The sequence below is a fragment of the Tyto alba genome, unplaced genomic scaffold, assembly GCF_018691265.1.
Source record: "Tyto alba isolate M040663 unplaced genomic scaffold, T.alba_DEE_v4.0 Super-Scaffold_16, whole genome shotgun sequence".
NCBI classification, from domain to species: domain Eukaryota; kingdom Metazoa; phylum Chordata; class Aves; order Strigiformes; family Tytonidae; genus Tyto; species Tyto alba.
Genome location: NW_024881278.1, coordinates 23,342,601 through 23,367,572, shown reverse-complemented (window position 1 = coordinate 23,367,572; position 24,972 = coordinate 23,342,601). Strand labels below are relative to the sequence as shown.

The 24,972-nt window shown below is 36.2% G+C and overlaps 1 protein-coding gene and 1 long non-coding RNA gene across 4 annotated transcripts; one reads left to right on the top strand and one right to left on the bottom strand.

Moving 5' to 3' along the window:
* Positions 1 to 1,567: 1,567 nt before the first annotated feature.
* DYNC2LI1 (dynein cytoplasmic 2 light intermediate chain 1) lies at positions 1,568 to 24,544 on the bottom strand. 3 transcript variants are annotated; one of them, XR_006165054.1, is made up of 14 exons: positions 24,235 to 24,544; positions 23,424 to 23,541; positions 22,114 to 22,148; positions 21,655 to 21,724; positions 20,583 to 20,683; positions 18,219 to 18,405; positions 15,572 to 15,640; positions 14,101 to 14,178; positions 12,753 to 12,829; positions 12,332 to 12,402; positions 11,783 to 11,880; positions 9,972 to 10,064; positions 2,817 to 2,967; positions 2,103 to 2,180 (listed from the first exon to the last, which is right to left on the bottom strand). XR_006165054.1 is itself a non-coding variant. In XM_042789764.1 (13 exons), exons 1-13 carry the CDS (start codon positions 24,246 to 24,248, stop codon positions 2,106 to 2,108), a joined length of 1,086 nt encoding a protein of 361 aa, XP_042645698.1. In that variant the 5' UTR covers positions 24,249 to 24,544; the 3' UTR covers positions 1,568 to 2,105. The 3 variants fall into 3 exon arrangements, 2 of the variants coding, with proteins under 2 accessions (XP_042645698.1, XP_042645699.1); XM_042789764.1 differs by lacking the exon at positions 2,817 to 2,967 and having other exon boundaries at positions 1,568 to 2,180; XM_042789765.1 differs by lacking the exon at positions 2,817 to 2,967 and having other exon boundaries at positions 1,568 to 2,180; positions 20,583 to 20,671.
* Positions 11,901 to 14,404, top strand: LOC122153190. The gene is made up of 3 exons (XR_006165055.1): positions 11,901 to 12,050; positions 13,253 to 13,345; positions 14,385 to 14,404. It is a non-coding gene; the product is annotated as an uncharacterized LOC122153190 (long non-coding RNA).
* Positions 24,545 to 24,972: the final 428 nt, after the last annotated feature.

The following is a 24,972-nucleotide window of genomic DNA, read 5'->3' as shown; positions in this document are numbered from 1 at the left end:
CATCTTCTTATGTCTAAGTGGATGTTTTCCATCTTGAAAAACAACGTTCTCTTAAGAGTGTTAATGGCTTCTTGCTATTGGTATTCCCACCCTGCTCCCAAATCAGCCCTAATCAACAGTATTACATGTTTTAAAGGACTTTCGGAAATTAATTTAGTCAGCTAGTGCTGTCAATTTTTAACAGTGTAGCAATGGTGCTCTAGTTTTTCCCTCCACTATTTTGTTTTTTAACCATTACCAATAAGCAGAAGGGTACAATTACTAGTAAATGTCATTTCTAGAAATGTATTTTAAGTCCTATGCTTTGTTCTGATAGCATTTTTGGGATTTCTAGAAAGGGAACAAGCCAAGTACATGTAAAGGCAGACTCAAGAAATCACTCCACTTTGATTTTATGCATAATATACAACCAAGGAGTACAGGATCTTTAAGCAATATGAAAGTCACCTAACATGTTTTTGTCTTGTCAATGATGGTAAATCAGAAGACAGTTATGTTATTTATATCTTCCTTCCTTTTCATTATCAAGTTCTACATCTTGGTTTGGAAGTAGTTTGTGAATTACTAGAACAAATTTTTGTTTGTTAATAAAATGTCAATTTAACTAGGGGAAAAAAAATAAAAGTTGTTTGCCAGTTCTTGGAAGCAATGTAGTTTGCATCTTTGGAAATTACTCTCATGGGCTCACTAACATCCCAGAGTCTAGTATATCTATTTAAGAAATATAAGTACCTCTCAACATTGAAAGCCAGACACAGAAATTGAAAACAGACACAGAATTCTTAAATTTTTATAACTTATTTTTCATGTAGAGTGAAGAAATTATTTATTACAGAGGGATAGCTAGAGATTTCTTCAAGGAGGTAAGTATATCTTGATATTCCATAATAATATAATTAGTTTAACTTGATAGTTTTGAGACAATGCACTTTGTGATGAAGAATTTTAAGTCCTCAAGTTAATGACAGTTCTTAACTGAAGTGTGAGGCCAAGATTTTTTTTCTAATAAATAGTTTTATTTATAATATTCCAAAATACAAAAGTTCTATCAGAAAAACATTTGGTGGACAAGTATGTTAAAAATACCAAATAACTTTAAAGAGCGGGAAAGACACCACATGGGTTTGTCTTTCCCATTTTTATGTACATAGAGGGTTGCTCATCAGGGAACACTTACGCTCTGGTCTGCCAAGTGATTGTTCAGACATTTACTCTCTGACAAGTCTCCGCTCTCAAGAGACACCTCTGGCTTTAATCTAGATCTTATCTTGCATAGTCTCAAAATACTCAGTCCATCTCACACTAGTGAGGATGTCCATGGACAAGAAGTTGTTTGTAGTTGAGGCTAGCGTTTTACCAACTTAGGCTGAATGTGAATCAATTACACTTCCACCACTAGCCAAATATCTGTTAAATTGTTTAGAAGGACCTCCTGGCGTTTGATTATTTAACAGAAATGTTTGTCTTCAAACGTCTGTGCAAAGTTATTACGACATTATACACTGGAAGAAATAATTCCTGTATTGAACTATATTACACTGAAACAGAGATAAAGCAAACTTCTGAATTCAGGTTAAACATGGTTTTAATTCCACTTTATTCTGCCAGTTTTTGTGGACCTATCCTATTCAAATACATCAAACAAAGATGCAAATATATTCTTAAGCTTTGCTTTTGAATTACATATGCAAAGAACTAGGAAAAAAGATGCCTAGCACACTTTACTGTGCAGTTTTGTATTTGGGGTGTGAAAACTTGTTTATGTTTGAATACAAGTTTAGGGCAGAAGCATTCAAAAATAAACCCAACAATGTGTTATAAAATAGGCAGTACTGACTAATGCCAGTCTTCATATTCAAACCTATCTCTGAACAATTTAGAATTCCTTTTTTTCCCACTTTTTAAAACTCCGGGTCAGTACTAAGATATACTTACATTTGGAGTGAATAAATAAATAGCTCTTTTTATTAAAAATACTAACAGGAATGCTTAACAAATATGCATTTTGTAGTTTGATATTGCATATTTTCAACTGCATCAGATGAAATTGCTATTGTAATGTTAAAATGATTAAAGTAACTTTGTAAATGTTAAATTGAATACACCTATAGCAGTTCATCAGAGTCAAGATCCATTTCTTTCCAGGATTTAGAGGCATTTCTCTTGTATTGTTCAAGTTCCTGAAACAGAAACAGACATACATATTAATCCAATCTCCTCATTACTAGAAGTTATAAAATACATATATTAGCCACTTGAACATTTAAAGCATGTACAAACATTTTTCACTGCAGGAAACATACTATACATATTTTTATCTTTAACAGAATTAAAAGTGCTATAAATTTTGCCACATTTGCTGTCATATAGGGATCTAGTTTTTATTCGACCTAGATACTTTATAGGGAAGAAGAGATTTTGTGTCTTTTCTTGGACATTCAGTTTGAGAAACCAAGCTCCTTATGAACATACAGAAATGTAACACTACATGTGTTTTAAAAACAGAAACCAGAATTACCCCACAGAAACTACAGTTTCACACCCTTGAAGACAGGGCCTTTCAAGAAGCAAAGTGGATTGGTAATTCCTTAAGATTACAGAACAGAAACTAGAAGAACAAAACCTACTTACTTTTTTTTTTTTTTAAGCATGGGACTGAACTGAACTTCCGTAAGCTTATATGTCACCAGTGGTGATAACTTAAGAGCGCTACCAGTGGACTTTAGAAAGCCCCGCAGAACACAGACTTGCCCAGAAAGCAGTAAGCAGAACTATGTTTTAGAGGAATGCAGTGAGTGTTTAGGAAATAGACATACCATATCTATTTAATCAATGGTACTGGATATTTGTGGAAATATTATTCATCATTGCTTGAGGTTTTTCAGGAAGTGTATTACTCAAGATAGACAATGATGCCATTCTTTTGTTTGTTTGTTTTGTTCTTCAATTAGGTTGAAAGGTTAGCATCTGCATGTAAAAATAAAATGCAAACTCAGTGTGGTAATTAAAATTATGCGTCTTCTAGATAGTAATTAGATTATTAAAAGCAAACAGAGGCTCAAATTGTGGAGCTATAAATGAAGCTGAGGCAGTGTACGTTACGCTATACTTGACATCAGCTGCGTACTAGCGAGGCAGACAAATGACCTCGTTTCAGTCAGAAGTGCTACTGGGAAGTTTGAAGCCTATAATAAAAGGTTCTAGCAACATTACCAAACAACAGTTTCATCTTCTGAATATTATGTAGTGGAGCATACTCTCAGGAATTATTTCTGAAGATTTGTTTTCATCAAAAATTAGTATATAAAGCACTATATTTGCTTTTCGTTCATTTAAGAAGGCTTCCAATGTATTTGCAGAAAGATCATGCTCTAATGAGGTACTGTTAGGCCTAGCCCTGTACTGCTTGCAATACAAAAAGAGTCATCGTATCTTACTTAGATCAGGAAAAGAGGTGGACATAAACCAGTGATTAGTGCATGGGCATGTGTTTTATATGGTTGCTATTCTGATTTTAATAGAATGGACTTAACAGAGCAAGGGAGGTTTCAATGTAGGTATACAGATACCAGAACTGACAAAAATAACAAAAAAATCACACTTGGTTAACTTAACAAGTATTAATTCTCAGTCCAGACACAGAGGAAGGAAGAAAAAAAATTAAGGGCAGAGCAACAAAGAAATCATCATCTGAAAATTGTATGGAAATAATAAATGGAATTTTCTCTCAATAAATAACTTCAGCAGCTTTGTCAGTAGTGGAAAAACTTCAGAAAGCACCACAGATTTGTAAGCAGTAAGAGGGTTTTTAATTAGTGCATATTCTTCACGATGCTTGCAGAGCCTAGTTTTTCAGTTAAGTAACTCACAGATGACTGACACAGGATATAATGTGTCTAGTCTAAATCCAGTAAATTGCATTATTAAATACAACTCTAGTACTACTGAACTGTTCTGTCTCTAAGCCAGTCTTTACTCAGTATTTTCACTCCATTATTAATATAAAGTAATTATGATGTTGGAACATACTGAACTGTTGGAAACTTGCCAGCCGTTAGGAATAGAAAGAATACTGTGATATTTTAAGGATCACATGTAACCTGATTTATGCTAAGTAAATTATTTCAATTCTAACAACTTTCTCAAAGGCTACAGGGAGAGGTAAAATTAGTCAATGTAGTTTTACTTATAAGGACAATGCTGTCTGGGGGTCATGGCTACAGGTGTTGCCTAAATAATTAGCCTTACGTATTTATCATCCGACTAAACTGTTTCAGCAGAGAGGCAGGTACTTCAGCAGAATCTGCTTTGCTGCAATTTTAGCTAGCCAGAAGGCAAATCAGTGTAAAAGCAATTCAAAACAATACAGAAATGCCAAGTATCAAACCCACAGCGTATATTAAAACTGTATGGCTATTCCGCTACACACAAAAGTACAGAACACAATGATAAATATTTCTTTTGGAGACATAGCTACATAAGACTAACATTTAAACAATGAGATGAGAGAAAAAAAGAATTAAAGGGCAGGATATTTACAAAAAAGAGTCTTTAACAAATTCAGTGATTCTGAAGGAAAAATGCTGTCAGGAAAGTATACTTCCTTACTTTTAATATAAAATAGAAAGCAAAATAAAACCCCTTAAGTCAGAAACAACAGAAAAATCTGTTAAATACATCTTAAAGATCACTCCAGAGACCCTTTTGAAAGAGGATACCCTCCTGCTCGTAAAGTCCTACACTACAAACATAAGCAAAATTCTAGAATACACTGTAACAATGCAATCAGCTAAGAGACCCTCTCTCCAAACTGAAAGAAGATCCTACAAAAGATCGTATCTCAAAGTACACCAGAATGTTCACACTAGGGTAATGCCTTCTTTGCTTCCTGGGTACCAAGTGTAAGGGGCACAGATCAGATTTACAAAGAAGTAACAATTGCAATTTAAATATACTTTCAATGTGCTTTGAGTGCTTCAAACATACTAGTGCTAGCAACTTGTCCTAAATGCTCAAACACTGGCATAAAGCAGATTTTAATTTTTATTTTAAACTTGAATGCTTCTGTACTTCTACGTTTCTATAAATTCTTCATCTGTCAAATGGGGAAGATCACACCTAATTTCATAAAGGGATTGGGAAGAAAGACTTAACTGATGTTTGTGAGGCATTCAGATAAGATAACATTACCACACATTCTAAAAGAAAAAAAATTAATACTTTTGTGATCATTGAAGTGTCTGAATGGCAGGTGGAGAAATAAGGTACACAAAGAATAAGGAAGATGAAAAGAAATACTGAACAATTGAATTGAGACGTTAGCAAAACAGTATATGATCATGTAATTAAAGACAATAATGTCTACAAACAAGGAGGAAAAATTAAGATTGTAGGAAAAGCCTTAATTGTTGCCATTTCCTCAGTTCTGAGGGACCGATAGGACTTAAACTTTTGCATGCAGTTTCTTACTGAAAGTGCCCTCAATCTGGAACACAGTGAAAAGAACTAAGTACTGAAACAAGGATTAAAAATCTGAAGCACCTAAAATTCAGTAGGAAATTTAGTAACAGTGCTCTAATAACGCTCTTTAAGCTATTTAAGAAAAAAAGTTTTGTAGCCATTTGGACGTACTTTGATGTGGAAACGAGAATGCTTATTGTTGGCAGCTGAGTACACATCCTAAACAACTTTTTCTCCGCAATATGAAGACCAGCACTTCCCCTCCTCTGGAGGAAATGAAAGATGCTACTGGCTGTGTTACCCATGTTAAGGTGCCTGTCACACTTCTCTGCCCAGTAACCCTGGTCTGACCAAGGAGGATTCATAGCACAATATGCAATCTTTTATTTTGTTGAATGAGACTGAAATGGTCTCCTGAAGTTCTGCAATACAGTGATGTCAGTGAAATATGCTGAAAAAATATGGCACTCGGGGACGGTGTTGGCCAACAGAACATCTCAAACAGACAGCTGCAGATCTGACACCAAAATGACTTTCAGTTATGAATGCCATGGTTAATTAGGTCACTCCTATTTTAGGGAAAACAGGACTATGCTTCCTTGTGAGATGTTACAGAACCTCCCCTTCTTCTATTTATGACTTATTAAAGTCTTAACAGTTACAGTCCTGTTTGTTGATACCTGCTTCCGTTACTGCTTCTTAGCTGACACCAAATGGCACCAGGCATCTATATTTTTTTTTTTTTCAGTATACTTTATGGCATTAGGCTTCAGCTAAAACTGGCACCAATCCCTGAAGTATTACCTTTGTGTAACAAGGACCAGTCAGTGTGAACTTTGGCCTTGCGTGACACTGACCTCTGCAGTACCTGACTGGGAGGCTGTGCAATTCTTTGGGCTCAAGGTTAGCTTTATCATTTGCTTCAATGAATGAAGCTGTGGTCAAATGTCCAGGTGGAAAAGGTCCGAGCACCTAGTTTGAATATTAGCAATACAAGACAGAACAGGATAGCTAAGACCTCAAACAAACAAAAACCTTCAAAAAAACATCTTTGAGTACTTATCCCTGTAGCAGAGTGTTTCTATGGGAAACAGAGCAGACACCCCCATGTCCCACCTTACTGCCACAAACATTTAGGAGCGAAGGAACATGACTTTCGGGCACTCACAGGTGCTCCCAGATGCAAGGGCTGTACGTGTAGCTCTCATAGACAATATTATTTTTAAAAGATCTCACATGTGTACCTAAACCAAAATTAAGGTGACCTTAACGCATCAGAAGCCAAAAACTAGCAGAGAATACAGAAAAACAGATGACACGTTTACCATGTTGTTTATGTTTTATGAAGACTTAACAGCAAGCTACATGTTTAAGGCCTAATAAATATGCAAAATGAATGGTTTTTCTTCAATCTTCTGGAACACAAAATTCCAGTAATTCCCAGAGAGAATTTGCTAGTTACAAAATGCATTAAAAATGTAAATTCCCAAAAGGTCCCTGGTGCTGTATTCTCTCTCTCTGAGCTTAACTCCAGAGAACCAAAAAGCAGTAAACAATTGCAACAGCACTACTTCATATAAACCTGCAGGTTGTGTGTCTGTGGGGTAAGAATGAAGAAAGGAACTCTGAAAAAACATAGTTGAGAAAAAGGGATGTGCTCTATCTTGAACAAAGGCACAGTGAGGAAAAGATGCCCTCAGAGAGCTTTCCTGAGCAAAAGGGCCTAGAGATACAGTGGTATGTCTCACAGTTAACTCTGAAAATATTAAGGAGGCAAAATAATCTGGTCCAGAAAAAAACACTCTTGTGGCAGAATGCTGATGAGCTGGACTCTTAACTTTTACTGCCAAAAAGCATCTCAGGTAATACTAGTTGACAGCTAGTTAGTACATGGGAGTGTGCCAGGTACTCTCTCCTTTCTGTACTTTTTTTTTTTAAAAAAAAAAAAAAAACCCAAACCCATTTTCTAATTTTATACTTGAGAATTTAACCTTTTACTTTGCTGGAGCATACAAACCCTAGCTGCAGACAAACACTTTAACCAAGGTTACAAAGTTGGAATTGATTGAATTAAACTTTGTATTGCCAGTTATCTATAAATCTATTACAGTATTATTGAGCAGTCCTGACCAAGGCTGAGTCAGTCAGCTATGCTAGCTCTATCACACTCAGTGACAGGGGCTGTATTTTTTTTTATCACTATGTTCTTGGGTTTGTTTTTCCTTTAAAGCTTATCTTTGAGATAAAAATGCAATCTGGTTATCACCTAGAGTCCAAAGTGGCATATTAATTAACCGAAAGTAACCGAGAAAAATTATAACATGCACTTAAATGATTTTAAAATATACACTGTTGTCATACGTAACTTTGATTTTGCATCATGTCCCATGATTTCATTAGCAACACGTTGTATATTAAGCATGTTTATATACTGTTCTTCCTACACAGTGGGTATCATGAGACCCTATAAAGAATGTCAGATTTACCATGCATTTAAAACGTTGTTTTAAAAATAGCATTTTTGTGTCACTTTTCATGTAATTGGGAAATCCAAAGACACATCAAGAATCACTGCAACTACACAGTTCTTTCCTTTTAGATGCATATTGCTGCTATCTTGATGCATTTCAAATGGAATTAAATTATTGGAAAATAAAATATTTTAATATGCAAATAATCTTGGAAAAAGTGAACTTCATGATAGAGAAGTTTAGGAAATAGCTGCAGATAACAAAAGTAATTTTCTCTTTAATGCCTAAATTACTCATAGTAGTCGAACTAAAAGAAGCTACACTTGTTTGAAATGCCCTTGAACAGATTAAGATTCTAAAAGCCTGTCTCTTTTGTTTAAAAACAGAAAATTAATAACTTCCTGTATGATTTAATCAACATGTACCAGTATCTTCTTTTGCAAGACATAATTATTGTCTAAAAATAACAAACCTAGTACACCACATAGTTATTTTGAGATATACAGATATACTGAGTATGAGATTACATTATAAATTCCAAAAGCAATGTGCTTTACAAATTTTAATGATTTCTAGGGCTGCTCTTGATGTAACAAATTCAGAACTGATGCCTACATTAACAGGATATTACAGGTAATGTGCAAGTTCAAAGACTGCAGGGGATTCTTGAAATTGCTTTATTCTTTTACATTATTCATGTATTTCTTTGGATCAGGCAACTATGGGTTTACTGCCTTATGCAATCTAACTAAACTCTACAAAAACATGATGGCAGTAATAATCTAATCCTTTGGCTTTCTTTTACAAGCATGCAAAAAGATGAAATTTGCCATGGTATTTTAGGGTTCGTTGAGATTAACTGCGGTGCAATTCAATAACACTGCCTTTCATCTTAAGAGCAGGGATCTGTATAATCATGCGAGATCTAGACTGGTACAATCCATCATCTTAAAGCGCTGTTAGAAAAACCTCCTTTAACAGCAGTAACTGGGTCCACAAAGAAGTTAAGTGGTGTACAAATAACCCACGTATCGGCTGTCAGACCAGAGCGGAATGTTTCTCAGTCATTCTAGCAAAAAACTCTGTGTGAAACAAATGAATCTGTATGAAATGCTGCGTCGGGAAACTCTCTCTGTGATACCTCTTCCAAACAAAGAAAAATACACAAATCTTGGGTTGATTTTAGCAGGCCCATACCTATGATATCGATGAAGACTATACGCGGTATTTCTACTGACGCGATGTTATACACCAGTATATATAAGGCAACGTTCTAACCTTTGTCTAGTTTGCCACAGATATTTTCTAGAAAATTCATTCACCACAAATATAGGGACATGCAGAAAAACTTCAAAATTAATCAGAAAAAATAAAAGGTCCGTTCCCCAAACTAAAGGTCTTTCCTGGAATTCAGAGATTAAGCCAAATATCACTATGTGGAATAATTCTGTTCACTCTGTTTAAGGTAAAATGTAAAAAGCCTGTGAACTCAAGTCATGAATGTTACAATCTCAGTACCTTTCCCGTTTAAATAAAAAGTTTTGAAGGAGAAAAACAAAAATGAAAACAAACAAACAAACAAAAAAAACACACACACAAAACAAAACAAAACAAAACAAAACAAAACAAAAAAAAAACACCTAAACCACCCCCACACCAAACCTCGATATCGCTTCCTAGAGTTTCTGCTAGTCAACAACTAAACGAGAGCAGAGGGTGCAGAAATTAGGAAATTACTGCCAAGAAATCTTCACATCTTTGCTTCAGTATTATTTTAGTGAGATCTTGAAGAGAGTTAGAAGTGATTAATTCAAATTTTGCCTCTAGGTAAACTACAGAGCCAGAACTTTGAGATGTAACAATGCTCTACTGGCTTAAAGTCTACCAATGGAAAATAACCCCAACTAATAAACTGAAAACCAAAGCTGAAGTTATTTAGAGGCAAAAAGGGGATTATGAGTATATTCTACAATTAATTCAGCAGTGCTGGTGGTTCTGGAATACCTGACTATGAACAGCACCTGGAGAACTACCACACACCTGGTTTTTCTGAGCTCTCATGACATCGACTTCATACTCGGCGTACTGTAAATCCTGTGCAGGGTCCTTGGTATCTTGTAAATCACAGAAACTCTAAAAGAAGAAATTATAATATCCCAAATGATAAAGTTTATCTTCTGTTAACAAGAAAATGCCACACTGTAGATCTAATGGAATTATTTGCTTTTAATACAAATGTATTAGAATCTTGCATTTATGGAAGAATTTTGTGCTATAAGATACAGATTATATAAAAATAATCTTACATTGGTAAAATGATGAAAAAGTAATAGTGCAGTTAGATCTTAAAGGAAAGAAAATATTCTTATTTGGAAGTTGTTTATTTTTCTCTCCGCAAAAATAAAATATCCTTTCTGGCTCATGACATTCGGGCATAATTAAGGTTGCTCTTGCTAGAGCACTTAGTACTCAAGACAATAATTCACTATCTGTTTGCCAAATACCCAAACTCTCATTTACTAACCTTGAGGGAGCTATAGCATTAACTCCACAGACACAAATACACTAATAGAAAGAATCATTACTAAATAAGTAATTTAAAAAAAAAAAAAAAAATGTTGTCCTGCACATTTCTCCTTACTCGTAACAAATGGAAAGCAGCAAGAAGGCAATTGTACAAGCGATGGCATAAAATAAAGCAGAATTATACTTATTAGATGAAGCAATGCAGAAAGAAATTTACAACGCATGAAAACAGCTTTAAAGTTTAAAGCCTATTTTGGAACCAAACCAGAAGACTGGGTATCTACTTGACAATCTTCATTAAATCTCTTTTAATTGGACCGATACCTTAGAACACTGATGGAGCTTGCAAGATGAGAAACGTATTCATTTCTCTAGTTGTTTCAGAGGGAGTTCAGGAGTTGGTGGGTGGGGAATGTTTGTGGTTTAAAAGGCTGTGAGGGGAAAGTAACAGTTCTGTATCGTTTCTGGAAAGTAAGGTTTAGTCTTTATCATGTTGGGGCATAACGTACTGAGAACAGCATCTTAGTGATAATTTATTTTGGTTACAAACCACCTGAAATAATTTGTAGGCTTTGATATGTAGCAGTCGAGTGCAAAAGGGTGAATTCAGACTCCTCGTCACCAAGAATGGAGATCCATAGACTGAAGACTACAAAAAGGAGAAAGCAGCAGCCTGTATTTTCTCAGGTCAAACAGAAAATAATTTTGATTTCCCAATAAGAGCAATTCCTTTTATTGAAAAGTAGTGTTAGGGGGTTTGCCTCTTTGGGACCAGAAACTTCTGAAATGTACATATTTATCATGACATAGGTGCCAAGGGATTCCCATTACCTTGCAAATCCAAACACTTCCCATAGCAAAATGACAGACTTTGGCAACGAACTCATGACTGGCCGCATTCACAGCCTCCTGCCCTGGGAGAACAAGGATCAGCAGCTTGCTGCAGCCAGGAAGAGCTCTCCTCTTGTCATTTGGTTTAGGTATCAGGGATATGTCACATTTAAAATTCCAAAATCATTGAGTATAGCTTGTCTCTCAATATAAGGAAAGACAATGTTGTAACTTTGGAAAACACAGAGGGTTACGTCAGTAGTTTCATTACTAAATTTAGGAAGGTGACTGAAGATGTAGAAGCTAATAATCAAAGCACCACTACATACGTATCTGGATCTTCTAAAAATGTATGCACTAAAGAGGTTGGAAGAAACAGAACTGCCAAGTGAGACTGAAATTCTAGTCACTGGACTTATAAGACAAAAATTAATAGTGATATTACTACTATTCTATGAGAAAAGAAACTGTGCAGCAAACACATCGATACCTACCTTGGGAGGAAAGGTCTTCTCAAATATTTTTTTCCACAGTTCCAAAGGTGTGTTTGCACGCATCTTTCCAATATCGCTATCAGAGGCAGGTGGTGGTCCTAAGGGTTACAGCACAGCACAAAGTGATACAAGTATGTTGTCATAGCAACAGAAATTATCAAATAATTTTGGATAACGTTCCATCTAATTTAGTATTTTATCTTCTACAGTGACAAGCTGCAACAAGTTTGAAAAAACATTGATCTCCTACCATGAAACGGGCTGAGTGGTATTGTATATTATATTTTCTTTCAGATCTAAGCTTGCTGGTACTTTACTACTTGAAGTAGTCCCAATACTTCATTAAACTATCTAACAAACCTGCACAAGTAATTCTTAATAACATAAATATTGAATCATAATTTTAAACTTTCAAAGCCACTTCCTTCAACAATCTGTTAAAACAGATGCTGATGTGCTATAATTTCACTTTATGTTTTGTTTGCTTAAAATTTTCTCGTTTTCAAAAACAAGTAAGCAACAAACAGAATGGACAGGAAATGTCCTAACCTATTTGGCTCAGCGAATCCAGGCCTGCTGGTACAAATAGAGGTTTGCTGTGATCCACCGATATAGACTTGCTAAATAGAAAAAATAAAATGTATCAAGTGAACATTTAGCAATCAATGAAAAATGGCATTATTCTATCCAAGACTACACTCTTACTGGGCTTTGCATACAAATACATGTAAATAAAAATCTACTCCATTCTGGTGCTGACTGTTTCTAAGTCATCAGTTTTGGGATCAGAACCAAGGAGTTATCACTGTCCTGTGCAGAGATAGGCAGCGGAGACACAGGAGTCAACCTTGAACAAGAATCTTTCAGAGATGATATTTAAGAAAAAAAAAAATGTTTTGGTGATGAAAATATTTTAAGTACTTTTAGACTCTACACAAGATATTTAATAGTTGGACAATAATTATGTTACCTTTTATCACAGCCAAATGCCAAGTGATTAATGAGAGCACGGGCTTTCAGCAGGAGAGCCTCAGATTTACTAGTAAACTAAATGAATCAGAAAAAAATATACATTATGATCTTCCATCACAGAAATATTACATTATGTCATCTATATAGAGGATTTCAGCTAGAGCCTAGCTAATTCCTGACCTCAGTAAATTTGGTATATCTTCACGGAATTTTTTAGAATAAAAATCTCCCCCTCCAAAACATGAATGTGTTTGTCAGTGAATATATGTATCAAGAAAGATTTTTGTATCGTAACAGATTCATGTCTTTGAGAAATAAGCCAAATCCGCACTGAGGGAAATTAAGTTTCCCCCCACACATTTCCATGGCAATCAGGATTTAGCAGCCAAAGAGTTTTAGGCTCCTAGTTTTTCATTTTTAATTACAATAATGCTTAAATAGTGGTTTGAGGTTTTTTTGTTTTGGTTTTTTTTTTAATTAAGGCATCTGTATTCTCAGTTACAGAAGGTGAATCATCATGTCAAAGTATCGAGGCTGTACAATTTTACATGGATGCAAAAGGACTCGTGATTATAACAATTTAAAGCAAACGTAAGTTGTTTGGTAATCAAAATAAGATACTATTTAATAATATTTATTACATAAATGAGGGTTGATACAATTAGAACCATGTGATGTAGAGAGAACCCAAGAGGCAGCTTTTTTGGGCTGTGAACCTGAGAATGCATGTTTCTGCCTTTAATCAGAAGATGATCTGCCAAACTCAAAGCAATTTATATACCCACATAAATACTTCACTGTCCTCATGATTGGCAGTTCCTACTCATTACTGTAAAAAAATGCCAGCCTTTATTCTTCCCCACTGTAAGTGTGGTAATCTGGTGTACTTAAACTACTGTGAAGATGAGCCCTTGGATCTAAGTTTTTAAATCTACTAAATCCAGGTCACTAGACCTAAATTCATGCTTCTACCAAAAAGGCAGTTCCCTAATTCTATCTAGGGCAATCACTTTTGACTGTCCTCCTTCTTTGTACAAAAAAAAATTTGCCAGACACACAGTGAACTGAATGTGGGAACTGAGTGGGCCAACAGGTAACTATTTTTATTTAGTTTTTGCTGATACTGGGAATTATGTAGTTTGTTTGTTCACAAGGTATATCCATTCATCCCCTGCCAATACCTGTAACCCAGCTGACAAGTTAGCTCATGAAGAAAGCGACTGTAAAACTAATTAAAACCCATTTCCTCCAGGAATTTTACATTTCTATTTTTTTAAACAATATTCTTTTGTAACACAAATATTGTTCATCATCTCTATCCTTAGTTAGAAAGTGAATATACACACCACTAATGATGCTCCATAATAATGTGAAACAAATCGAAGTGTCTTGCTTATTACTTTCCTCATTTCAGAGTCAAACTCCTGAAAAAAAAGGATGTTGGAACATATACATAAGAAACAAAAACCAAAATATTACAACTAGAATTCTTCATTTTTTGTATAAGCTGCAATGAACTTAGGCTACAATATATGAGGCTTTCAGCTGTCAGCATAATTATATCTTAAGACAGAATCAGTAACAGCCTACTCTGAAATGTCACAATTTCTCTTTTGTTTCTTTTTTACAGATGGAGCCTAATTCGGGAAATACATTAGTCCAGAAAAAGTTTCTTAATTGGGAATGTGTATTCAATTTTCAATTAACTTGTTTCATTTTGGTTTAAATTTTTAGAAGTAGAAATATTGCTTACTAGAGGAATAAGGATTTCTTTTCTTTTTGTGAAAATATTTACCTTTCAGTAAACCTTTGGGTATACGCTCTCTGAACTCTAATGCCTGAAAGATTTGAAAGGTGCATAAAAATACCTTCTCATCAATGTTTCTTTAATATAACATCATACAGATGGCCTTCCCTGGATAAGGTGGATGAAAACCTGGTCCCAGTGAAGCCTGAAGGAGTCTGTCCATAGACCTCAAAGGAATTAGGCTGTTATTCTGTGCTCATTGCACGAGAGTCACTGATTTTTAAAGAAGTCGTGGCTCAGCATAAAGCCTTGTTATGAAAGAAAGCACAGTACCTTATTAATAAAGAATTAAGTAACTAAGAATTAATTAAATTAAGTAACTAAGAGTCAGCCAAGTATCAGTGCACTATGTAGTCATCCAGAGAGGCACAGGCTGCCACCATGGCAGCTAAAAATCAAACATATTGTTCTAGTTTCTCACGATCAAGTGCTGCTTGAAAAACGACTAAACATTTGCTTGGATTTTTAATGTCCTAGGAAAGAATCCAGCAGTACTATGACATTTCTTTCCTCTCCCCCCTAAAAGATACAATTAAGTTTTTGTAGACGAGTAAGAAGCACTTTGCAAAAAAGTTCCAGACTGAAATGATAGTTTACTGATCATGCTGCCACAGCTATCAAAAAATCTGACCAACTGACTTGAGATGTCCCCCTCTCACTGCCATAAACTTACAGCTGCTGTCAGAAGGGATGCATGTAGCAGGGTTTGTCTCGTTATAAAAGACAGACATCAATGTCATGTTTTCTTGCTTTCATCGCTGGTCTGCAGCAACTTATATCTCAACATTTTCCAATCACATCTCAAAAATCATCAGTTTGGGAGTGTTTTGTGAAGGAATGCCAGTATGCCCTCCATAATGCTACTGGATGGAAAGGTTTCTTTTTGGTAGAAGGTTGACTGGCTATACTTTTGTTCAAATGTTTACTATTAGATTACCAAGATTTTAGTATATAGAATCTCTACCAGGAATCTTTTAATTGTTAAGAAAAAATAATTAAGTATTACTTACATGAAAAATATCGTATTTGCTTCCAATTATCACCAGGGGTATTGGAAAAGGATCAATTAACTCATAATCCTGTTAAACAGATACATGACAGTTAAGCAATATAAGGAAATTATAGAAGATTTCAACTGAAGGGGTTTCAAGTGAAAGGGGTTAAAATTTAGTCACAGGCGACAGGCTCTGTTTTTTCAAAACCTTAAGTTAGATGGATATACTTTAATGCAATATTATCCTGGTTTTGACTGGGATAGAGTTAAATTTCTCCCCGACAGCTGTCATAGTGCTGTGTTTCAGATTTCGGATGAGAATACCATGCCGTATTCTACAGTTTTCTCATTTTCTTCATAAATGGTCAGGAAATAATCCCTCTGAGCAGTCAGAACACTAACTGGCATAAAAGGGTTCTTGCACTATACACTCCAGCTCCAACATTAGATGGGAAGGGAAGGGAGGAAAAACCTCATATATCCACAGAACAACCGCCAGACTGGATTAGTAGCACTGGCTTTTTAGCACATTTCCCCTCCTTGCATCATATCTAAAGTAATACAGACAAAAGCTCAAGAAAATTAAGCTGAATGATTTGCTTGTGTCACACATTTCTCCTCTGCACATCACATTTTTCACACTCTTAAAAAATATTTAATGTGATTTTCACATATTTGATATCAGCAGAAAGAGGAAGCGTCACCTAACCACCATGAAAATGCAAATCAATACCAATGGATAAAAATGGCTCTGGGGCTGTAGATTTAACTGTTAGATAGCTAACTTCTGATAAAAGTTTTACTAAGTACATTTCAGTAATTCTCAAGTTATTGGGAAGGTTTTCCTCTAGTCCATATGAAATGAGACAATCCCCCTGTGTTCACGCAATTACTTAGTCAAGCTGCTTCGGTTGCAGCGGAGTGGAAAAGAGAAGTGTTGTAGCAGAGTTTGACTTAACCAGTATTAGAAGGGAACAGTTATTTCACATACAGGTTAAATGACAGTCAGTATATTAGCAGGAAGCTGCACATACAGAAAATCCTCTACTTTGAGATGAAAAAAATGGCTTCACTCATACTCTGTGAAGGTGAAAGCTTTGAGCAAGATCGTAACTTAAAACCGGGTGTATAGAATACAGAACTGAAAAAATCAGTTTTAGTTTCTTAACTAAAATAATTCAGGATAACATCAGAAACATTAAAACTGGCATACTGAACCCTATTCATCTTTTGACTATGGAATTAAGTTTTTACTATGGACTACTTGAGGTGCATCCAGCCTTTTTAAACAAAGTCTGCAAACTGATATACTCATGCTTTAACATCATAGCCAGTAATTCTTTATCCAGATCAATGGAATATATTGAATCCCTAAAAAAAAAAACAAACCCAAAACAAAACAAAAAAAACCCAACCTCATCAATTCCTGTTTATCATACAAATATGTTTAGCTATGGAGAGAAATAAAAATCTACATAACCTGTCACTGATTATAAAAGATAGTATTTCCTCTCACAAAACTGATGTAATTTTTTCTTCAGCAATGATGAAAGTAAAAAGAGAACCAAGGAGTAACATAACATTTTGTTTGCATCCTTTCTGGTTTTGATAATGAAAGCTGAATAGAAATTCTAGTTTAGAAGGTATAACTGTGTTCCCTACAGGGCAAGTATAACGAGCCTTCCTGTCTTAACAATTAATGGCATTATTCTTTTTACTTATTGAGAAAAGCTTGCAGTTTTCTGATATGTAAGCCCTACATGTAAACTTGACACTGTGGTCATGATTTATTGCCAAGTGGGCTTGTAGGCATTTTCTTTTTGTGAATTACCTTCTCAAAGTAAAAAACAAAATCATAATCCAGCAGATCTCAAACCCTATACTCTAAATCTACCAAGTGTTACATGTGTTGCTTTCTCTTAAATTCTGCTTTTAAATTTTTGAACTACAGCATTATTTGCTGTATTGCGGCATTTTACAGAAGTTACAGTAACTAGATTTAAGTGCCAAGTCTTTGGATTGTTGAATACTTATTTATGCATTATATACACACAACATTTGTAGAGGTTTAACGCACAATGACTTTTCATTTCTATTGTGCATAATCTAGTTTAGCTTTGCCAGAGATTTAGTTAGCAATTATGTTTAAAGGACTGATGTTAACATTTCTGAAACTTTGTAATTTAATTAGTTGTCAGATTATCAAAAGGTATTGAGTTTGTGATAGACATTTAAATAAATGCAAAGTATACAGTCATGTTGATGGCTGTTATAACTATATTCTTTGCTTAAATTTGTACCTTCAGCTAGTCTCTTGCTAGATGACTTTTGTACATTCTAGTTTTCATCTTCATTTTAAAAAGATGAGGGGGGGAAAAAAGCAAACTGCTACTCTAAAACTATTTCTTTTGATTGGTGTAACATGCCATAACAATCACATTAGATATCTAACAAAAAGATATAAGAAACCTTCTTTCCTTGTTTCTGCTCTTATTGAATTTTTATTAAATTGCTATAATTTTCCAGTGAACAGGTTCATCTACATCAAATGGATTTTCAGTCATGCATAAAAATCTAAAAGAGTTGTTTATGATTTTCAAAAGCATTATCTTTAACTGTATAGAGGCCTGTGACATCTGGAGAAAATATTAGAAGTAACTTACTGGATGATCCCTCTGCAGACTCTTCTGTATCCTCTGTTTAATTTCAGTAGCTACTTCAGGATTTGTCTTTTCAAGTTTGGTTAAAATTTTGTTCACGTGGTTCCTGGTGACCTGCAAAAGCTTCTCCATAGTAGTCCAGAGTTCATTAGGTCTGGAGAGATCCAGTACAAGAACTACAGCGAATGACCTATTAAAAAGGCATTATTTGGTCAGATCTTTAGCACATGAGACAATCGACATTTTCTTATACAACCATACTTGTAGTACAAATGCTGAAATCAACAAATGTGAAAATACAAATGCTAAGATAGAATTAAATGTGACAGCAAAAGAAGATGGCTTTAAGGAATACTCTCAGCTCTGAAGAAACCCTTCCCATGTCTCTCGTTCAGAACTATTACTTTGGCAACTTTCCGCTGGAGATTTTGGACAGACTGTGGACATCAAACTTTGTTTCTGGAGACTTTGTTTCAAAGCAGTAAAATATGCAAATATCCTGAGCCCATTTAGCTCCTTCTTTCTTTATTACTGGGCACTTCTACAATTATGTACCCCTGCCATCTTATAACTTTACAATCCCTGATGAAGCAATGTTAGCAAATGGTTAGGATCTTTTCTAATGTTAATGTATTAGAAAGTTCTATACCTTCATTCTTCTTTTGTAATATGAAATGGAAAAAAAATGGTTAAGGTTGATATTCTGTGCCATGGGCTGTGCCAATGAGCTGGAACCTCAAATGGGTGTATAAGAAAGTCTTCTGAAAGAATAATGGAAGTGAGAGTACTTAACACATACTTAGCAATTACCAGGTTTTAAAGGTGGATTATGATGAGATATGTTTTACACAAAATCCTCTCCCTTCCAAAACCCTGCCTCCCAAAACTCTAACTGCATTGAAGTGCAACTGTAAAGAACATTGCAAAAGCAGCCATTTGAATGGATGCAGTCACTCCTTCATATTCCATCTTGACTTGAAAAAAGGGATTCCAGAACAGAGTGGTATTAGAAAGACAACAAAGCAAAGGGAACGTCCAATTTCACTTCAAAATGTCGTGGTGAAAAAAATACGGTGAAAAGTCTTAGTGAAAGATATAGTTCATGGAACTTTTAAATAAGCAAATTGCTTGACTACAGACAGATGAGAAAACCAGTGAAAAGCACTTGCACTTAAGTTGAAATGATAGGATTTTTGACTAGCATGTTAAAATACTGCCTTATGAACAGAAGTGTTCTTACAGAGCAATGTTGCTGTCCCATCAGAGAATCTTAGGGTCATCCAAATCAGAAGATTCCTTATCAGTAAAAAGGGGAGAAAAGACTGATGGAGGTGAAGCTCAGTTAAGTTCATTTAGACAATAGCTGAAAAATTATAGTTGATTTCCACCCCGCCCCCCAAGCTCTTATAGAAGCAAAAAGCTTCAAATGCCAGAGGTGGGGGTTTTGTTATTCCTTCTTAGCCTCTCACTAAATAATGGCAATATCTCAATAGCCAAAGCAGTAGCAAATGTACATGATAAAAACTGTATCCCTCCTTTTTCAATTTCTTTTTTTCCACAGAAGTTAAAGCTCACTACCAAAGAAATAAAGCAATGCATCATAACATAAAACCTATCTTTTGATCCTTTTCTACTTTCAACTCCACCTTCCCTACCAGAAAAAAAAAACATAAAACACACCCTCTATCATCCTCTCATTTCTTCATGCATTTCTTTTTCCTATGCTATTCCATCACTTTTATAGATTTTTCTCACTACATTCTCTTAATTATGTCTAAATTCCTGTTTCCTTTTGTCTTCAAATCATTTCAATAGTTTTAGTTCCTCTCAGAAACATCATCTCTCTTGTATGATCTTCTTCTCATCAGATGGTCACTTCACGTCCCAAAAAATCCAGAGATTTTTTTCAGTTTTTTTGTCTTTTCACCCTAAAATACTGCCCTCACAGAGACAGCATCTATGTTTGCACTATATTTGCATACAGAAGTGGGAAGCACCATTTTATTTTTCGTATGCTCCCAAGTTGCTTTTTTTGTTCTTTCAGTAAGCATGAAGATACTATGTCTTCTCTTTTTCTGTATTCCTTGTTCTACCTACTTAAGGCCAACCTGTTTCCTTCGTGTTAACACCTTCTCTTGTTGGAGATTGTCAAGAACTTGGCTTATTAGAAGAGAACCATGAAAACTATGAAAAGGAAGGTCAAGGCAAAGTATCAGTGGTATTACAATGACTTTTTAAGAAAAAAAAAAATCGTAAATGTTCTATCTTCTATTTTGAAAGAGTTTTCCACAATAAAAGGTCTAGAGATACAGTTATGTTTGAAGGAAAGCTGAAATTAACTTCAGAATTGTGATATTAGTCACTTACCTTATGTTGTTGCTAGTGATTGGTATTCGAATCAGTTCCAGTAATGAAGTTCCACCACCTAGTTCCCAAAAATGAGCTATATCTTTAGGCTGTAAAAGAGTCTGTTAGAAACGTGTACTTCCAGGCAACACCAAGAAAAGATCTTTATCTGGTAAACTGTTTCTCATGCATGTGACTCAGAAGAACATATATTATTTCACTAGTATTTTCTGAAAAACAAAACCAAATAAAAAACCTCCCCATGTTCAAGAAATCCCATGCAACACTTAAAGACTCCTGGCATGCCTATAACTGTCTTGATAAATGACTATGGTAAAGTGAAAAAGTCAGGAAGCAGCATGATTAATGATAAACAAGAAAAATCATGTTCTCTTCCCTTTTTGTTTATTGCAGTTCAAGACTAAGGCTTTTTACGTTTGCAACTGGAGAAGTAATGAATCTCTACCTTTGTATTTAGTTTCTGGGAAAAGTTTTAAGTGATTTTTATCTTTCAGATTTTCCACTCCCTGCTTTGGTAATAGAAACAGCAGTTAACTGCAGCAGTAGTTACTGCTGCTGCTGGGCAGTGGTGTGCTGCAATAGGAATGGGTTCAATATTTCTGTTAGCATAATCTGCAGTGCAAAATTTAGTGATGTGGACACATAACCCAAAAATTTAATTATGATTTCACATCCTCTGAGATGACTGCTTCTCTCACAAAACTGGCTGTAAAGTATCTTCACCAGTTTGTAGTAATTTTGCATTTAAAGACAAAGCTAAAGGCATACATACTATGTTACAATGTGAAACCAAGAACACTCAAACACAACAAAGAAAGTAGTTTTTAATAGATGAATCTTGACTGCTTTGTGTTATCTCTGATCTACTGTGCTTTAGTGAGAGGGAAAAACATATTACAGATTCAAATTAAAAATAAAGCTAATTTAAATAAAATTATAATAAAAATTATTTTTGTTTCACAAACAATACGCTAAAAAAATAAGATTTTTATACATAAAAATAAAACACATTTTTATGTGTGTGTATACACATATATAAAGATATAGTAAACTACACTTCCCAGATACTTACTGCATTGTGTCTCCTTGCCTTTCTTCCAAAAGTATATTCCAAGGCTAACGTTGGCTTTGCAATCTCTTCCCTATGCAAGGAAAAAAATAATTTTGTCAAGATCCTCTAAATATGGAAAGGTAATTCTACACTTACTAAATTGTATTTATCAGTCAGTTGAGAATCTGGTTTAGAAACAGCAGTGCAGAGAGGACACTTTAAAACAACAGGCCTCAGCTGCTGAAGACAGGAGAAGCACCAATCTGGATAGGTGGGCATTTAAGCTCTCTAATACTGGAGAAGAACTGAAGGGGTCCAGGGACAGGTAATAATGAAGGGAAATAAGTTTATCCATAAATGATCAACTGGTCACAGAATACAACATCTTTATACCTATATTATGAATTATCACACAATTTAACTATTTATGTAAGATTCTAATCCACAGATGAAAACTACTTTTAAAAATTTAACACGTACCTGTCAAGACATCTCAGTATAATAGTGGTCTTTCCCTGGAAATTAAAAACAAAGAACCCTACTGTACTGTCATTAAAGCATAAAAGTTGTATCATGAAATGAAACTCACTCATTTATCATTACAATATTAAAGTCCTAGAAAAGTGTAAACTCACATAATTGTTTGTAGCTTTATAGTGGAAACTTAACTGCCAACTTTCTGTCAGAATCAAGTTACACTACCGTTATTATAATTATGAACTAATAGAGATGGCAAATACAGTAATATTAATAGTGTGCTTAAAATTAGTCATTACTGATCAACGTGAACAGCTCAAACTATTTAACATTTTTAATTATTAATAATCCATTTATGTAATACTTGGGTTCTGCTGGAATTAATTATTACTGATAACATAAAAAGAATGCTTAAAATACAAACAAACATGCAAAAAGTATGTCTTTACACTGCTGAAAGTCAGACACTGAGTACCATACCACAGTAGAGGAGCTAACACTTCTACAGCTTACTCCTGTGTCCTTTCCTATCTCAAAAATCAGTGAATTACAGGTAAACCTGAAAAGCCACTGTATTTTCTCTGAAAAAGGTATTTTTAAAATTGCTAAGAGAATGCACATATACCAATCCTTCTAAAATAAAAATTGTATTCTTAAATATGTGACTTAATTGGTCAGAGAGGCAAGTATTTCTTTATTTACTTTACAAATAAATGCTAACAGAAGAAAAATATGAAATTACTAGTGACCAGACTTTGTGGGCAATGAGTTAAAACAACCTTAGGCATTTGGAATCATGAGTTTGCAATCACTGATAAGGCATGTTCAAACAGGTCTGACATAACAGAGACACAATTCATAGCAGGATGTCAAGGCCTCTAGCTACAACAAAACTGGTATCAGTGCACTTAAATTGTACTGTTATCAGTTAAACCTTTACAAAGGGAAATTTGGCATGTCAAACAATTATTTCCATGAGGTGTTTTTTGTTTGTGTTTGGTTTTTTTTTGTTTGTTTGGTTGGTTGGGTTTTGTTTTTTTGTGTTTTTTTTCCAAAAAATAATGAAGCCAAACCTCAAAGAATTAGCACATCATTGATAACAATGGTTGAAGTTTCAACTCTCCAAACCATAAACTTGAACTTCTGAATTGTACTAATGTCTAACTGGTCCACACTCCAGAACGCCCACTCTGTGAAATCAGAACATGACATATTTTTGTCTTTAGAAAAATTAAGTAGACCTTAGTATCAGAAAATATCAGATATTTTCCCAATGTTTGAAAAACACAGAATTGTACAATATTTAGCGTTACCCCAGTTTTGCTTCCCATAAATAATACTGATTTTTCCCAAACTTCCACACGCTTGCCATCGTCATCAGGGTTTTCTCTCTTCTCCACTTCAGCTATAGCAAGATCCCATAAAGTATCACTAGTTAGGAAAACCAAAATAGGAGTGTTATTAGAGAAAAACAGTGAACCCTACACCGTAATTCCTGAAAATACCCACATGGATAAATGAAGGGTATCGTGGTTTATTATTATTTCAGATCACATTCCCTCTGCTTGTCGAAGTACTTCTAACAAAACCAGGTTAAGTAAAATAACTCCGGTAACCCCAACAGCTGTTTGTGAGGAAACACCTGTGTGGCGGGAGGCTTTCTTCTGCGTACGTTTAGGGGACCTTTCAAAGGTTTTCTAACGATGAAGGCTTCCCACGGGACCCTGCCGCTCAGGCTGGCAGTCTCGGGCGTGGGGAGCTCCCGGACGCCGGCACCGGTGAGGGGTCGGCGGGCTGGGGAGGGCTCAGGTCCTGCCCTCGGCGTCCCGGGGAAGCCACTGCTCGGGGCAACGAGGGCTGCCCCGTCCCCGGCTCCCCCCATGGGCACCTGCGGGGCGGCGGAAGTGGCTCGGGCCTCCCCCTTTCTACGGGCTCCCTAACAGGAGCAGCCGGCCCCTCGCACCGCCATCCTCGCTCGTTTTAGAGGACGGAGGCCGAAACGGCCCCTTTTAGGCCTTTCTCCCATCCCCCCCCCCACGCTGTCCTCCCCGCCCGCCGGCTCCTTCCCCCCACAGCAGCGGGGACAAAGCGCCCTCCCCGAGCCCGGGCAGGGCTCCCCATTACCTGGCCTTGGGCATCGCTCCTCGGGGCCCAGGCCTGGCTCCCCGTCGCCACGGGAACCGCGCAGGGCGCGCTGGGCGGTGTAGTTCCGCGGGGGGTGGCGGAGAGGACGGCGGCGGCTTCGTCCCGCCTCCCCGCCCGGCGCCGTGCTCGCCTCAGCGCGCCCTGCGGGCCGGAGCGGCCCCGCCGGTTCTCCGTGCTGCGGCGGGCCCCGCTGCCTCGGGGGCCACGGCGCCCCTGAGGTAAAGCCCCGCGGCCGCCCGCGGGAACCCGGAGTTGTTCGTGGGACCCGTAGCTGCCTCTGTTGTTTCGGGTGCTGAAAATGGCGCCCCGCCTTTTTAGCAGAGTGAGAGGGGCTGATGTGAGGGGGTGATGGAGTTGCTGGGTCCTTGGAGGACCTCGACTGTAGCCCTTGTGAGGAGACAAAATACTTCAGCTGTGGAGAAAGCCAGGGATGAATAAACAAGTCATAAATGGCAGGAGTCTTTTATTTCATCTCAGCCTTAAGCATTGGTACAGAGGCTTAATTGCACTTAAACATAAGCTCAAGCTCATGGGCCCCAAGGTAGCTTTGTTAAGAGCAGAGGGAGTGACAGAAGACCTGAGGTAGTTCCCACCCCCTGACAAGTGAACTGCATAAAAAAGTAAGTGTAATTATTTGGTAGCTACTTGGGCATACAAATCAACTATTCTAAATGTAACTAAAAGTAAGATGCTGTAACAAACAGAAGACGGGGCCTG

Excerpts from the sequence above, each read along its gene's own strand:
- DYNC2LI1 (XM_042789764.1), bottom strand. Across the intron at positions 10,065-11,782 it reads AGAAGACCTTTCCTCCCAAG|AGTTTCTGTGATTTACAAGA; the intron begins GTAGGTATCGAT and ends TTCTTCTTTTAG. Across the intron at positions 2,181-9,971 it reads TGAGAGCTCAGAAAAACCAG|GAACTTGAACAATACAAGAG; the intron begins GTGTGTGGTAGT and ends TTTCTGTTTCAG.